The sequence below is a fragment of the Oreochromis aureus genome, linkage group 9 (genome assembly GCF_013358895.1).
Source record: "Oreochromis aureus strain Israel breed Guangdong linkage group 9, ZZ_aureus, whole genome shotgun sequence".
In the NCBI taxonomy this organism is placed as follows: domain Eukaryota; kingdom Metazoa; phylum Chordata; class Actinopteri; order Cichliformes; family Cichlidae; genus Oreochromis; species Oreochromis aureus.
In genome coordinates, this window is record NC_052950.1 from 40,255,658 (window position 1) to 40,272,806 (window position 17,149).

The following is a 17,149-nucleotide window of genomic DNA, read 5'->3' on the forward strand; positions in this document are numbered from 1 at the left end:
CCTGCAGGCCACCGTAGCTCACAGCCTCAGCCTTCATCACACCTCATTAGCATAATTACACGCCACAGGGCCCAGTGTGTGTGTGTGTGTGTGTGTGTGCGGCCTGATGTTCTTCAGCAGCTGTCAACACCGACTTTGTGGGAGGTCAGCTGAGCAGTTACATGATGTGTTTGTGAGACCTGCGGCTGTGTGATGACAAAAACTGACACCAGATCTACCTGATGGACACGCACGCACGCACGCACGCACGCACGCACGCACGCACGCACGCACGCACGCACGCACGCACGCACGCACACACACACACACACACACACACACACACACACACACACACACACACACACACACAGCCTGTCTGACACTGCACGTTTTCTCTCTGACATCGTTTTGTGCCACCTGACTGCTCAGCGGCTAGTTTCTCTTTAACTTCCTGTGATCGGTCGGAAAGCCGAAAGCCGAAAGCTTCAAAGAAAAGTTTTGACACCAGGACCAAACAAGATCAGTTCACTTTGATTCCAGACTGGTCCTGGGAACGGGTCACAGCTGGACTCTGGGCTGGACTCAAACTGAGACGTCAGTCTGGACCTCAGGAGGTCAAAGCAGCGGCAATCACACGGCGCAGAGTCGGTGACACGAATTGTAGCCATGATGGATAAGTAAAAGAGGCTCTGCTGAACTTTCAGGTGGAAGACTGGAACAAAAAACTGCGCTGACTGTTGACCAAGGACTGTTTGGGAATTTAAAGAGGACTATCAGCTCCTGGAAAGCTTGAGTACAGAGCCAATCCAGGATCCAAGGGGACCAAGTCCTACGTCAAGTCCAAGACAGAGACCAAACAGAAAACATGGAAACACAGTCCTGGGGCAAGTTCTGGGACTCCGTCTCCATATCTTTATATCTATGGATATATATAGTTTTTGTAACCACGCTGCCGCCATGTTGATCACACGAGCGCAGGATGGTGTCAGTTTTTACCGCCAGTGTGACGAGCTCTCTCAGGTCACTCTGAGCTTGATAAAAGGAAGCTGTCTGGGAACCAAGTCCTCCTCCTCCTCCTGTCCCTGTGCTGCTGCGCTGCTGTGCAGGTTTGGCCTGACACGAGAATCCTGCAGCGAGACGCCCACAACTCATGTCAGACCAACACCTGACGTCAGCGCTCCCGGCCTCATGTCATTAACTGTCCGTGGACACAAACAGCTGAAATCAGCCTCTATGACGACCCGCTGCGGGACGCAGGTAACATGCACAGGTACGTACAAGCGATGATGTTGCCGTAGCGATTCTTCATGCGGTTCTCGTCCTTCTTGGCCGAATCCCAGGGAGCGGACTGGCCCTCAAAAAAACTCTGAAAAGACACAGAGAGGGGGGTTAGTTTGAAGGCAGCGAGTGATGAATAATGCAGAGGACGTGTTTGATTTCTGGTCTGTGCCTGAACCACACAGACGCCAGTTTTACGCTCTGAGCAGATGATTAGGTCCAATTAGGAGCAGGCAGCTCAGAGAGAAGCCCCAGGCTCCAAACACGCTCTGATCGTTGCATTTCCACACAGAAACACGACTTCACCTGTGTGCGTGCACGGACGCTTCACACCACCGAGAAGCTCCAGATTCTCTGTCACTGCACATGTGTGCTTGGCTCTCACTGCTTTTGTGCATCTTTGCTGTGATTTTGTATATTCCTGCATGTCATTGTGTGTCCTCGTGTTTGTTGGGCTACTCTTTGTGATTCAACGTCTCTTTGTGCGTCTGCATCACGGGTTTGTGTTTGTATAAATGTGTCTTTTGTTTCTTTGTGTAGCTAGCCTGAATCCAGGCTCAGACCCCCGCTGTAACAGGTGTGGGTCTGATGAGGCCAATCTAACCCACATGTTTGGGAAGAGGTTTTCTGTACTCTGAATAAGGAAACTGGCTCCTAACCCCCTACTTGCTCTCTTTGGTGGGTGAGGATGATAAGTGTATTACTGGGGCAAAACGCTGGGTGCTGTCTTTTGGTTCCCTCCCGGCGAGGTGAACCATTTTGGTGAGGTGGAAGGGTGCTGCCCCGCCCACCCATGTCTTGCTGATCTTATGTCTCAGTCTTGAAAAGATCAACTGCTCGTTCCAGAATGAAAATGGCAAATTTTATCAAATTTTGGGTGCTTTTCTGAGAAATTACTTAATCCTTCCATTCAAGGATTTTCCTGCTGGCTAACAACTTGGTTTACTCTGTATAGGTCTGACAACCTGCTGCTTTGTAAGCTTTACTGTGTTAATGTGAATGTGAAACTCAGCCTATTTCTCTGTGGTTTGCAAGAAAATGTTTTCTTCACACCATTTGCTGCTCCAAGGTTCTGCTGTTCTTTATCTACGTATAAATGCAAGACGTTTACTCTATCTTCTGCGGATCTCACCTCTGAGGTCGTGGGTGGGGTTTGATTTTTGTTTTTTCCCTTTTGTTTCATTTTCAGTGTAACCAGTCCTTGTGTTGTTTTCTGTAAACTACATTTAACCGTAATAAAAACATTCTGAATAAAAAAAAGTAGAGATAGTGTCTGTCTCCTGAATCCAAACTGGAAGCTGGTTCCACAGAAGAGGGGCCTGAAAACTGAAGGCTCCCCCTCCCATTCTACTTTTAAATACTCTAGGAACAACAAGTAGGCCTGCAGTGTGAGAGTGAAGTGCTCTAATAGGGTGATATGGTACTACAAGGTCATTAAGATAAGATGGGGCCTGATTATTTAAGACCTTGTATGTGAGGAGCAGGATTTTGAATTCAATTCTGGATTTAACAGGAAGCCAATGAAGGGAAGCCAAAACAGGAGAAATATGCTCTCTCTTTCTAGTCCCTGTCAGGACTCTTGCTGCAGCATTTTGGATTAGCTGAAGGCTTTTCATGGAGTTTTTGGACTTCCTGATAATAATGAATTACAGTAGCGCAGCCTGTTGTTTCTGGCAAAATACATTTATATTAAAATCAAATCAATTCAGGATTTAATGAATAGATACTGGATTATTCAAACTAAAATCCATTTGAATCTGGAAATCAATCGTTTAAACCCAGCCCTAGTCAAAGACCCTGGTCTGTGATAAAATCAGACAAACTGAGTAAGGCGCAGGTTAACAACAAATCAAATTTAGTTTTGAGTCAGAGTGGACGAGGCTAAGCATCACACTTTCAAATGAATTAAAACTGTATGAGTCTATAGCGATTGCTGCCACACCTCCTCCGCGGCCTGTGCTTCAAAGATTCTGATAGAGTGACTCGGGGGAGTTGATTCATTTAAACTGACATAAACAACTGTAAGCAGGTTTCTGTAAGGCAGAGTAAGGCTACCTCCACACGTACACGGGTATTTTTGAAAACTGAGATTTTCCGTTTTCGTTATTTAAAAAGATCCTGTCCACATGTGCAGTTTTGAAAAAATATCTCCGTCCACATGTAAACACTAAAAACGAAATGTTGGCCAATCAGAAGTCTAGAAGCCTGGGAGGGAAAGACTAAACAGGGTTTTGTACCCTCACAAAACCTTCAGTACTTCCGAAAAGTTTTGTTTTCCTGGAAAGGCAGATAATTTTGTGTTACTTTTCAAGTGCTTTCAACATTTCAAATGTTAATAACTGAAGAGAGTATTTTGGTTGGTGTAGACTCACAGCCTAGGAATGAACAAAATGCATACAGCAGACACAAATTACATTCTTTTAAACAGTAAATTTATTCAAAACCGATGTTGGGATGTGGGTTGTGACTGCGTCTGTGTTGAATATAGAAGCCTGTCCGAGGTTCACTCAGACGCCTCTGTCTGTGTAAACGTAGGGACACTAACTTCGTGTGTAAGTGTGTTAAAACTGCAGATAGTCAGATTAACATCAACAGTATTTTGTTTCTATCCGCCATTGTAGAAATAATCTCATGTAAACAATAATGTGTTTTTTCTAAACTCTATGTACAGTTTGAGTTTACATCCTGAAATAACCAGGCCTAGCAGAATTACACCACATTGTGCCGCCTTACTCGACAATACTTTCACTAACAATATGGAAAACAACATTGTGAGTGGATTATTAATTAATGACATCAGTGATCACCTACCAGTTTTTACAGTTTATGACATTAATTATAAGAGAAATCAGCATGAAGAACAACTGAGATACATATGTGTAAGGACAGAAGAAACTATGAATGCACTTAAGAACGATCTGTTAAATCAGAATTGGGACAATGTGTACAAAGAAACTGATATTGATATGGCATATTTTTACGAATATTCATGGAATTGTACGATAAAAACTGTCCAACAATAAAATACAACAGAAAGCACAAATATTCAGATAGACCATGGATCACTAAGGCTTTACAAAATGCATGTAAAAAGAAAAATACACTCTATAGGGAATTCCTAAAATAAAGAACAAAAGATGCTGAAAATAAATATAAAAAATACAAAAATAAGTTGACCAATATTATACATGTATTTAGAAAGGAGTATTATAGTAAAACATTGATCAAGAATAAACATAATATGAAGGGAATGTGGGATGTTTTAAACGGTATCATTAAAAATAATTCTGGACAACAAAGTTATCCTCAATATTTTATTGACAATGGCAATATTATGGAAAACACTGCTGATGTGGTCAACAGCTTTAATCATTATTTTGCAAATATTGGACCAAATCTGGCAGAACAAATTCCTGAGTCACTGCCATCAGTAGACTGTAGTGAAAGCCTGATTGATAGGAACCCTAACTCAATGTTCCTCACAGCAGTGGAGGAAAAAGAAATAATTGACACTGTACACATGTGTAAATATAAAACATCTACTGATTGTAATGATATTGACATGAAAATCGTCAAGAAGATCATAGAAGGAATTGTAGGACCTCTAACATATATTTGCAACTTATCATTTCAGACTGGAAAAGTTCCAAACAAAATGAAAATAGCTAAAGTTGTGCCACTGTATAAAACTGGGGATAGACACCACTTCACAAATTACAGGCCTGTTTCTTTACTACCACAATTCTCCAAAACCCTAGAAAACCTGTTTAATAAACGATTAGACAAATTCTTAGATAAATATGAATTACTCTCTGACAGTCAGTATGGATTCAGATCAAAAAGATCAACATCTCTGGCATTAATCAAATCAATTGAGGAGATTACGAATGCTATAGATCAGAAACACTATGCAGCTGGACTATTTCTGGATCTCAAGAAAGCATTCGACACAATCAATCATGACATATTAATTAATAAACTAGAACGGTACGGGATCAGGGGGGTTGTACTGCACTGGGTGAAAAATTATTTAAGTGATAGGAAACAATTTGTGAAGCTGGGTGTCCATTCCTCATCATGCTTGGACATTGCGTGTGGTGTTCCACAAGGCTCTGTACTGGGTCCAAAATTATTTATTATTTATATAAATGATATTTGTAAGGCATCTGATACATTAAAATTAGTATTATTTGCAGATGACACAAATATTTTTTGTTCTGGGGGGAATCTAAAGGAGCTGCAGGATACAATTACTTCAGAAATGTGCAAAATTAAAAAATGGTTTAACAGGAACAAACTATTGTTAAATCTAAGTAAAACTAAAATAATCTTATTTGAGAATTCCCTTAGAAATGCACAAGTGCAGACTCATATAGATGGTGTGGAAATTGAAAGAGCACTTGAACATAAGTTTCTTGGTGTGATATAAATCATATACAAGTGTTTCAATCTTGAGTAAAGTAAAACACATTCTGGACCACAAATCACTCCACATTCTCTATTGTTCCCTGATTGCACCGTATTTGCATTACTGTGCAGGGGTTTGGGGCAATAGACTATGTGCACGTTAGCATATGCTACTTCCGGCGCGGAAACGCCTGTGGGGAGCTTTGTTTCCGGTGTCCTATTCGCGCCTTGTTTACGGTCCAAAACAAGTTAAGCAAATGAATGAATCAAGCGGCGATTTACATTTCTATAGATGTCTTGGGCATTTACCCAATATATCTGTAAATGATGTTCATTGACTTGTCAATATTTTTTCCCCCGCGCCTCAGAGCAAAAGAGAAAAGGGATTCAAATGTTATATTTCTCAGCTGTCCCTCGTTTATCGCGGGTGTTATGTTCTAAAAATAACCAGCGATAGGTGAAATCAAGTAGCCAATTTTATTTTTTGACGGTGCAAAACGTTTTGTCGACATACAGTACTGCACTTCAGAGTCACACTGCTAGCGATCGATGCAGCGATTCTGTACTATACAGGAAAGACGTCACGGCGGAGATCGTCTGCAGCGATCAGGACGCAGGACACAATGTGATGAAAAAAAAAAAAAAAAAAAAAAAGCATGCAAACTTGCACTAAAAATCTGCGAAACAGCGAGGTGAAAGGTGAACCGCGTTATAGCGAGGGACCACTGTAATTTTGAAGGTAAGTCACAACATACCCTTCGTAAATACTAATGTATAGAAACCCTTACCAGCAATCATTCATTTTTTGTGTGGCTTTTTTTCACCGTTTGTTAACATGCTGTGTAGGTGTGGACTTGACTAGCTAATATTGACATAACGGGGGAAACATCTGGTTTGACTATTATTCACCTGTAGTTTGAATGCTGAATATTTGCCTGTTTAAATCATAAGACCTGTCACTATACAGAGATGTGCTTCTGAATGTGGACGATGTGTCTTCTGATTCTGTAATGCAGTTCTGCTTGTGTTGAGTGATGTAAACAACTGATCGATCTAAACTCTTTAAACGTCAAAGTTGATCATTAGATTTTTTATGACACAACAGTGGTGAGTGTTCCCACCTTCTGCTCTTTGTAACTTAACGCGATCCTTCTGTTTTCGAGTTTTGGATGTGATTTTGCAGTATATCTTCGCAGTAGCGATTGATCGCAAAGTAAAGCTCCCGGAAATGTACAACCCTACATCCGGTCTCAAACCAGGAAGTTAGCATTTTCTCGTGCACAGGGTCTATACTTACAAATGTTCCCTATCATCAATCTTTATATTACAAAAAAGGGCCATAAGGATAATCCATAATACTGGTTACAGACATCATACAAATCCACTATTCTTAAAATCAAAAATTCTAAAATTCACAGATCTGGTCCATTTTCTCACGGCACAAATTATGTATAAAGCAATAAATAAGCTGCTTCCTGACAATATTCTAAAACTGTTTTCTAAAAGGGAACGGGGATACAATTTGAGGGGGGAATTAAATTTAAAACATCCTTGTATCCATACAACATTAAAAAGTTTTTGCATCTCTGTGTGTGGAGTGAAGCTGTGGAACAGACTAAGTAAAGATATGAAGCAATGTCTGAGCACGGCGCAGTTTAAACAGCGGTTTAAGGATGTGGTTTTTACAGGGTACAGGGAGGAGGTAGAGATTTGATAGGGTGTTCTTGTCCAATATTTTCATGTGTGTGTGGGTGCACGGGTATGTTGGTATGGATATATATATCTGTAGGTTGTGTATCCTTTGAGGTGTTACTGAGGTTATTGAAAATGTGTATATATGTACATATGTATATGTATATATATACACACACACACACACACACACACACACACGTATATGTAATAAATAAATACAAAATACACATAACATATAATGTAATTGCAAGAAGGGATTTCTGTAGTCTACTGATTACTAGATAGTGGAAAAGGGGTGGGATTAAATAAGTTTATGCTTCTTCCTGCTCCTTTTTGAACATGAAAGTTATTTGTAGTTGTGGTTGCTCGTTTTCCTTTTGTTTTGCTTTGTTTATTTGTCGCTTTTTAATTCTATGTTGTTGTACTTTTTCAACATGTTCAAAATAAAGATTCAATCGCACAGTGTCACGTCAAAAAAGGCGCACACCTTTGATGTTGCACGTTTCCTCGTCCACAAACAGTTTTCAAAAATCTCAGTTTTCAGTGATTGAAAACGCCATTTACGTGTGGAGGAAAGGTGCAAACGCATACAACGCATAGAAAAATCTGCGTTTTCAAAAATACCCGTGTGGACGTAGCCTAAATCGGGATGTTGATCAGATATTAAATCATTGGCTAACAGGGGCTTAGAAGAGAAAACTTAATGTTTAATAGTTTTAGTCCATTATTTAGTGCAGATGTGGATACTGTATTGTTCTTTCTTTGTGATTTTTTATGTTTAAGTTGTTTATTGCTGGTTTTTAGTTTGTTTTTTGTCTGTTTGGGAGCTGACACAGTCTCAATGGAGATGGGTTTTTGGGGGGGTAGCAGGAGGAGAGAAGCTGCAGAGAGGCGTGTAAGACTGCAACTCTGCTTCCTGGTCCCAACTCTGGATAGTCATATTTTGGGGGGTTTAATAAATTGGTCCATATTTCTAGAAATGAGAGCTGCTCCATCCAAAGTGGGATGGATGCCGTCTCTCCTAACAAGACCAGGTTTCCTCCAGAAGGTTTGCCAATTATCTATGAAGCCCACATCGTTTCTGGGACACCACTCAGACAGCCAGCAATTTAAGGAGAACATGCGGCTAAACATGTCACTCCTGGTCTGATTGGGGAGGGGACCAGAGAAAACTACAGAGTCCCACATTGTTTTGGCAAAGTTACACACCGATTCAATATTGATTTTAGTGACCTCCGATTGGCATAACCGGGTGTCATTACTGCCGACGTGAATTATGATCTTACTGTATTTACGTTTACCCTTAGCCAGCAGTTTTAAATTTCCTTCAATGTCGCCTGCTCTGGCCCCTGGAAGGCAATTGACTATGGTTGCCGGTGTCTCTAGCTTCACATGTCTGAGAACAGAATCACCAATTACCAGAGTTTGACCCCGGCGGGGTGTGTCGCCCGAGTGGGGAAAAAGCAGTTGAACACATGAACAGGTTGGTGGTGTACCTGGGGCTTCTGTTTAGGACTATGCTTCCTCCTCACCGTCACCCAGCCGCCCTCTTTCCCCAGCTGCTTGGGGTCTGCCGGGGAACAGCTAGCGGGGCCTACGCTATCTTCGGCTGCACCAGCTACAGGGGCCTGGCTAGCTACGGGTGCGAAGCAGAGTCTCCAATTCAGTAATCCTGGCCTCCAGAGCTGCAAATATGCTACATTTATTTATCTACCACAGAGAGGGAACACCAACACTTGGTGAAATCTTTCGATCCATCCACTCTTATCCACTGTAGGTTCGTCAGTGCTTCATTAAAATGCGTGTGAGACAACAGTCTAACAGCTTCAGACATCCATCAAACTGAGAGGTGAACAATGTCTCTCACACACACACACACGACTGACAGCATGGAACAAAAGAAGGAAAAAAAAAATAAAACACTGAAAAGAATGAAAGGAAGGAACTAATGACTGCTGACAGCTGTGTGTGTAACAGGGCTTTTTTCAGACACTGATTCCAATGCTAACTGTCTTCTTTAATCACCACTATCCTCTTGCTGTCACTGAGGTCAGATGTCATCACTTCTAAGGAGACACAAATTGGCATTCATTACAAACTCAGCTACAGAGTACTACAGTAAATACTACTTTAAATACTACAGTGTACTACAATAAATACTACATTAAATACAGCCGTGCACTACAATAAAAATGTATTGAATACTACAGGATGTAGTATTGAATGTCAGGGAGTTTTCAGGATGCCCCAAAAAACTCCCTGAAAAGCCTTCAGTTGATCCAAAATGCTGCAGCAGAAGTCCTGACAGGGACTAGAAAGAGAGAGCAGATTTCTCCTCTGACCATATTGGCTCCCTTTATCCTGTCTTCCTTCTCCCACCCCAACCGGTCGCAGCAGATGGCCCCGCCCCTCCCTGAGCCTGGTTCTGCCGGAGGTTTCTTCCTGTTAAAAGGGAGTTTTTCCTTCCCACTGTTGCCAAAGTGCTTGCTCATAGGGGGTCATATGATTGTTGGGTTTTTCTCTGTATGTATTATTGTAGGGTCTACCTTACAATATAAAGCACCTTGAGGCGACTGTTGTTGTGATTGTGTGGTGTATAAATAAAACTGAATCGAATTCAATTGAATTATAATAATTAGCTCTAATATATACAAATAGCTCAATTATAAATATCAAGATTATTAGTGAGATTAAATAAGTGTGATTGACATTTTACTCTGTAAAATGTTGTCATTCGTAATTTTACCATAGAGCGTGTGCAAAAGGGTCCAACTGTTACACTGTATACTGTGCATTAGGTGGTGGAGTTGTACAGAGATATCCACAGGAAAGAATCATTTCCTGTGTTGTTCAGTGGTGCATTATGGGTAATCCTAATCTCTCACTGAGCTAGCTCCTGTGACTGGCCAGCACGTGATGGAGTGGGTGGCAGGTATTGTCCAGCATTATCCTTATCTTGGACAACATCCACTTGAGTCTGTTGGCATCCACGACCCTCAACCTGCTGCCCCAGCATGCAACAGCATGGAGGATGGCACTGGCCACAATAGACTCGTAGAAACTCCTGAGCATTGTCCGAAAGAGGAAGATCCCTTGTGGTTTCCCTGTGTTGCTGATCACCTTGTCAGACACACAATGTGGAAGACGCACATATTGTGGTCTTCCTGTCAGTTATTCAACAATCCAGGACACCAGAGAAGCATCCACCTGCATCGCTGTTAGCTTATCACCCAGGAGGGTCGGCCTGATGGTGCTGAAAGCACTGGAAAAGTAAAAAAAACATGACCCTCACAGTGCTCACCGGCTGGTGCAGATGGGTGACATGATTGAGCAGGTAGATGATGGCGTCCTCAGCTCAAAGGCAGGGCTGGTAAGCAAAATGAAGGGGATCCCGATGTGGTCTGACTATGGCTCGGAGCTGGTCCAGAATCCAGTGATGGTCTTCATGCCATTCCACACCTCTCTCATGCTGTTCTGGTGAAGTTTCCACTCCAGCTTTGTCCTGTAATTGTCCTTAGCCTCTCTGATCTTGTCCTTTAGTAACACCTGGACCCTTCTCACCTCCTCTTTATTGCCCCCTCTGAAAGCCCTCTTCTTGTCACTGAGGAGGGCTTTGATGTCCTTAGTCACCCACGGCTTGTTATTTGGGTAACAATGAACAGTCTGAGCTGGTACAATGGAGTCGGTGCAGAAAGTTATGTAGTCAGTGAGGTTCACAGAGTGTCTCCTCATCGGTCATCTCAAAACAGCCTGTAGTTCTGCTAAGGCCTCCTCTGACCACCTCCTGATACTCCCGGTGGTCACAGGCTGTCCCTGTTCAGCCCGAACAGTGTGGAAGCCTTCCACAGAAGGGTTGTCATCAGGAATATCCTGGTACAACCATGATTCAGCAAAGCAAATCAAGCTACACTCCCGATATTCCCGATATTGACTCCCTGCTAGTGCCGTTAGCTCATCCATCTTGTTTGCTAACGACCGAACACTGGTTATACCTCCTTCTGTCTTTAAGCCTGCGCTGTCTGGTCGTCTCTCTCATTCTCCTCTTCTGTCCTTTACCTCAGCATCCACAGTGTGTTTTTCTCCATTACAGTCAGTACGTCCATGGGTCCGGCCAACAAGCCGGCAGGCACCAGGGCGATCAGCTGATCTCTGGAGTAATCAAAGTGTGCGGTGTAGCTGCTGCAATCCCAATCCCAACAAAACTAACAGTTCCACAACAACAAGGAGAACAAAGACTTGCTCGACCCACATGTTTGAGAGAAAGCTATTAAAAAAATAACCCTAATACTAAGTAAAAGAAAAAATAGAGAAAAAGTAGGACCAACTGAAACAGGCTGCATGCCGGTTGATGCATGCGCAGTCATGCATATCAGGAATATTTTTGGATCTATGACAAGAATTTGGCACTTTGGCTCCTTTAAGTAAATTAGACAGGTATGGGATCGGAGGACTGCCAGCTATCTGGCTTTTAGCTTATTTAGATGACAGGCATCAATAAGTACATATAAACAACACAGACTGTGGTTTATTAAAGATGACGTGTTGGGGTGCCACAGAGCTCACTATTTGGAACATTGTTGTTTACATGATATATCTATGATTTACATTTCTAAGTGTTCTTTATTTGCTGATGACTTTTTTGTTGTGGGAATTTTCAAGCAGCTTCTGGAAACAGGAAATGGTTGATCTGCTCTGTTCATGTTGGAAAAACCAAATTAATAATATTTGGAAACTGCTTACTAAAATAACCACGGAAAAATTACAATGGATTCAAAACTGACATGAAACTAAATTCTTGGGAGTTAGTTAGATAAATAATTTATGTACAGTTTGCATTTTGTCAAAACTGAAAAGTCTAAATCTATTTATTTTGTACAAAGTCAAAGACTTTGGCAACAATCTCCATGCATTTAACATTATTCACTTATTGTTTTAAGCAGAGGTGGGAAACACCCGACAAACATCAACTCAATGGTTTTATTACAAAAAAAGAAAAAGTCATATGAATGGTCACAAACAGACCTGATCAAGAGTCACAAATCCTTTACAGATTCAACTAAATATGCTGAAACTCAAACATTCAGTAGATTATAACCTAATTCAAATGACATACAAAGCTTATAATGGTCAACTCCCACTTAACGTTCAGAATTTGTTCAAACATGGATAATAAATCCAAATGTAAAGGAAGTTAGAGTTTAGGTTAGGACCAGTGTGAAAGGTCTGTGTCAGGGGTTAAACTTCCTGTGTTTAAATCATAGCTTAAAGAGTTTGATTAATTTTTCTAATGTGATGATCTTTCTGTTTTGGATCAGGGTCTGTGTTATATAAGCTTTAGCTAAAACCTACACCTCTTCAGCTTGACATTGAATTTCTCTTTTTTAATCGTTTTATCTCTGAGGAGATAAATGAAGCCAGTAAAGATAAAAAACTGTGTGAAACTACATCTTTTTGTACTAAAGCAGACGATGAGAGCAGCACAGCAGGAAGTTTCCTCTCGTGGTTTAGAAGGATGGTTACCACAGAGACTGACAGGGGTGAGTCCGAGCTCACACTCAGCTACTGTGCTAATGTGTGTGTGTTAGTACCATGTTGTCTCTAATCTAGTCGACAAGAATACAAGACAAGAATCTGAAGACCAAGAAGGCGTCTTACCTCATTAAGCTGTCCGATCACATTAATTAGTAAAGGAGAAGCATGGAGGGAGATAACAGTCATGAGTGGGGTGCTCAGCTGGACAGCTGGGATTCAGTCATGAGCTCACATGAACTGATTACTGCATCAATACTACAATCAAACCTTAAACCACAAAATCTGCTCTGAAACCCACATTGGACACAAGCTGGACCCAGACTGGACTCAGGCTGGAACCAGACTAGACTCAAACTGGAACCAGGTTGGACCCAGACTGGACTCACTTGTGGAAAAAAACTGGGCTGATTGATGTTTTTGAGAGGCTGCCATCACTGAACAGACGGACGGACAGAGAGTGAGACAGAAACACTGGAAGAAGCCGTCATTGCTAACTTTCTGCAAATGGAGGGTGAAAACATTCCCTGTGTGTGTGTGTGTGTGTGTGTGTGTGTGGGTGTGTGTGTGTACTCAGTATGTATAATGGATTAGCCCTGAGGGCAGCCCGCTAGCAGGCAACCAGAACTGAACATACACAAACTCACACACACATCCACAAGCCATTCCCTGTTTTGGCCCATTAGCTGGAGGGAAGATCTATAATGTATGTGTGTGTGTGTGTGTGTGTGGGGGGGGGGTTCAGGTAAGTAACATCCATTAGTAAAAGTTTTTCTCATGATGAAAATGGGTAAACATGTGGTCTGCGCGTGTGCACACACACACACACACACACACACACACACACACACACACCTACACACACACACACACACACACACACACACACACACAAAAACACACACACACAACAGAAAGTCCCAAACTGGTGCTGTTAGTGAACATTATTGGTTTATTTACTGTCTTCGTCTCCTGGTTATTGCTCCTCCTCCTCCTGCTCCTCATTATTCACTAACCCGCCTGCTCACAGATTAATAGACTTTTTATATAAATGATTAATTGTTTAGAAAGATTCTTTGAGTTAGTAGCAGTTTATCGATCTGACTCTGGTCCTTCATGTTTAACCACACTCTTCTGATTGGTCGGTTCTAAAGGCTAATAAAGCAATAATAAACAACAGTGAAATCATGTTTTAGAATCTAAGGTGACAAAAGACAGAACAACTGTCACAGAGATGCCTGCAAAAAATCTGGAGCCAAATATAGTGTGTCACTGCTCAAAGTGATTGTGGGTTAGCTCAGGAGGATAGACCCACAACACCAGCTGGGTTCTAACTGATGGTGTGGGTCTTAGTGATGGTGTGGGTCTTACTGATGGTGTTGGTCTCACTGATGGTGTGGGTCTAATTGATGGCGTGGGTCTTACTGGTGGTGTGGGTCTAACTGGTGGTGTGGGTCTAACTGATGGTGTGGGTCTAATTGACGGCGTGGGTCTTACTGATGGTCTTACTTGGTGGTGTGGGCCTTTATTGGAAGTGTTTGGAAGTTTTCTTTGAAGGTACAAATTCTGACAAACCAAAATGACGAATGTTTCCACTAGAATTTAAAAAGCATTTCACAGCTCAGTGAAACCATGATGGAAGTAGACATCGAGACACACTGTCACCGAACAAAGGTGGAGGCTGACATTGAGTCACGGTGTTTCTCCGTTTCTTTGTGCTGAAAAAACGAGCCAGGCCCTAGCTCAGATTCACTAGCTCAGGTCCTGATCTTTCTGATGGTGTTGGCCTTACTGATGGTGTGGGTGTAACTGGGGTCTAGGTGTGGGTCCTGATGGAGGCGTGCAGGACTGTGGGCTTCACTTTGTAAACACACACTTTTTGTATGTTGACTTTTGAGTGTCGTCCTCACCTCGTATTCCTCCTTGAAACCGTAGCCCTCAGCACATTTCATCTGGGTGATGTGCTGCAGCAGGTCGGCCACTCGGATGGCCGGGTGCAGCTGTCCCGTCTGATACGGTAGCGCCTCCCTTTCAGAGTCCCGCTGCTTGTAGTGGGACTGGACCAGGCTACTGGTTTCACTGGTCATAGTGTGGCTGTCATCTGGAGGGAGGACAGAAGGAGAGGCGGGAGAGGGTGGACAGATCAGATTTAGGCTGCACAGACACATTTAAAAATATGAAGCTGGGATGGACCAGATCGACCCAGGCAGAACCAGGACATTAGCTCCAGTTCTAATGTTTCTTATTATGGAACTTGATAAATTTCAATTTCAGTTATGTATCGGTATTTGAATTGTTCTGATTAAAGCTTAGCTTAATTTTGGACAGACTTTGTATGTTCACTTGAATGCCTTTAAAGCATCTTCTATATTCCTTCAAAGGTCAGTGATCGCATTTATAGATCAGCTATTGAATCTGCTCATTAAATCCATCAATGCTACAGAATGGTATATAAAGTTTAAATGAACCAGAAGGATTAAAGTGCCTGCTCACAAGCTGACATTGAACTGAACAGGAGAAGATATGAGGTGAAGATAAGAGCGACTCTACTGTACCACAGGGAAATGGACATCACAGTATCTGCAGCAAAAATGTGAACTGTTGATCTGACAGTTGAGAGTAGCGGCCCGGCTTCCAAGTCCAGAACTTTCTTAGAATATGAGGTAGGTAGGTAATCCTAAAATGCTGACAGAATTTTAAAATTTGTGGTGAAGCAGAAACTGCAGACTTCCTTTCACAGTCACGCTGTCTCTGTGTTTTTCATCAGTAACTTTATCGTCAGCAGGTAAACCAATGGGATTCTGTGTTTACAGCCAATCAATTGCAGCGTCCTGACCTCATGAAGCACAGACCGCTTTGATTTGTTTGGTCTAACCTTCTAACCTTCAGCTGCTGCTCTAACAAGTTTCAGTGAAAACTCGGACTTACAGAACACATCCTGCCACTGAAACCTGGACTCTGTGTATTATCAGGGGGAAGACTGGTTCTGTTAGATGATGTACTGGTATCGGTTGGTTATTTACTGGTTTTAGTTTTTCTTTACTGGATTAAATAGAAGCAACATTGATCAGAAAGATTGTTTTCACTATTTGTGTTGGTCCATTTTTTCCCTACATGTTAGAAACTGTGAAGATATTTTCCTTGTTGTTCTTTCAGCCTCATGTACTAAACACAGCAGAAACATCATGACCAGCCACCAGGACTGTTAGAACACTACAGGGTGAAGCCATGATGTAACACAAACTGCCTCAGATTACAGAACTGCTCAGGTGTTGGTTAAGAACAATAATAATTATAATAATAATAATAATAACAATAATAATAATAATAATAATAATAATGTATACTTTCTTGATCACCCTGTGTAAAGTACTCTCTGCATTTAACCCACTCACTCACTGAAGCAGTGGGCAGCCACCAATCTAGTGCCTGGGTTAAACAGTAAAAGAGTGAACTTGGTGCTTCAACCTCATCGAGCCTGAACCCGATGGAGCACCTGAAAGAGTGAAGTCATACAAAGTCTGTCCAGAGTATGTACTTTCCTTCAGTATGCCACTGATCTGTCCAAGTAGCCAACAGCAACACTAATGAATGACACACACATATCACATGACATCAGATCACATGACTAGAGAGAGGATGGTGATTGTTGCTGGTTTCTTTTCACACTGCTGCCATGTCAAGTTCTTCAATAGTTCATTCCAGTTAATTGTAATATCAAGTACTGTTCTGGATCCAGTACATCATGGTCTGAGTACTGGTTCAGATCCAGTACAGCATGGTCTGAGTACTGTTCTAGAGGTGTTCCAGGCTCTTGGAGCTGCGGTGTGAAAAGAGCAAAGTTCAGAGTCCTGGAAACGAACAAACCTTTTTGGTAAACTGGTTTCTAATCGACCTTTGGCCCTTCAGAAACATCCAGGACTCTGATGTGAACATTTCAGCAAAGACTTGGCTGACATAACTTCCACTACACTCTCTAACTCTGTTCTTATTGGCTAGTCTGGGGGCTGACTGACCAATCAGGAACTCTCTGTCATTTAAAGCCCAATCAGGTATGGTGAGGCAGAGAAGATGGGTGATGTAATGGAGGTGGCGGGTTGTGACTGAACGGACAAAACAACCACTATGACAAAAAAGGGAACCAATCAGATAAAAAGATGCAGAGCTAGAAGCTGATTGATTCAAGGTAACATTGGTGGGAGGAGCTGGGGGTTGTAGCGTCACAATCTCACAGACGGTAAAGAAAAATTTGCGGCAT

At 42.0% G+C, this 17,149-nt stretch overlaps 1 protein-coding gene across 7 annotated transcripts in view; it reads right to left on the minus strand.

Moving 5' to 3' along the window:
• Nucleotides 1-17,149, minus strand: part of LOC116331049 (receptor-type tyrosine-protein phosphatase mu-like) — a 245,930-nt gene that overhangs the window by 36,868 nt on the left and 191,913 nt on the right. For all 7 annotated transcript variants that reach the window (XM_039617696.1, XM_039617694.1, XM_039617693.1 and 4 more), the window contains 2 exons: nucleotides 14,802-14,992; nucleotides 1,261-1,348 (listed from right to left, as the gene is read on the minus strand). In XM_039617696.1, the coding sequence (XP_039473630.1) occupies nucleotides 1,261-1,348; nucleotides 14,802-14,992 (279 nt within the window). The remainder of the gene's footprint in view (nucleotides 1-1,260; nucleotides 1,349-14,801; nucleotides 14,993-17,149) is intronic.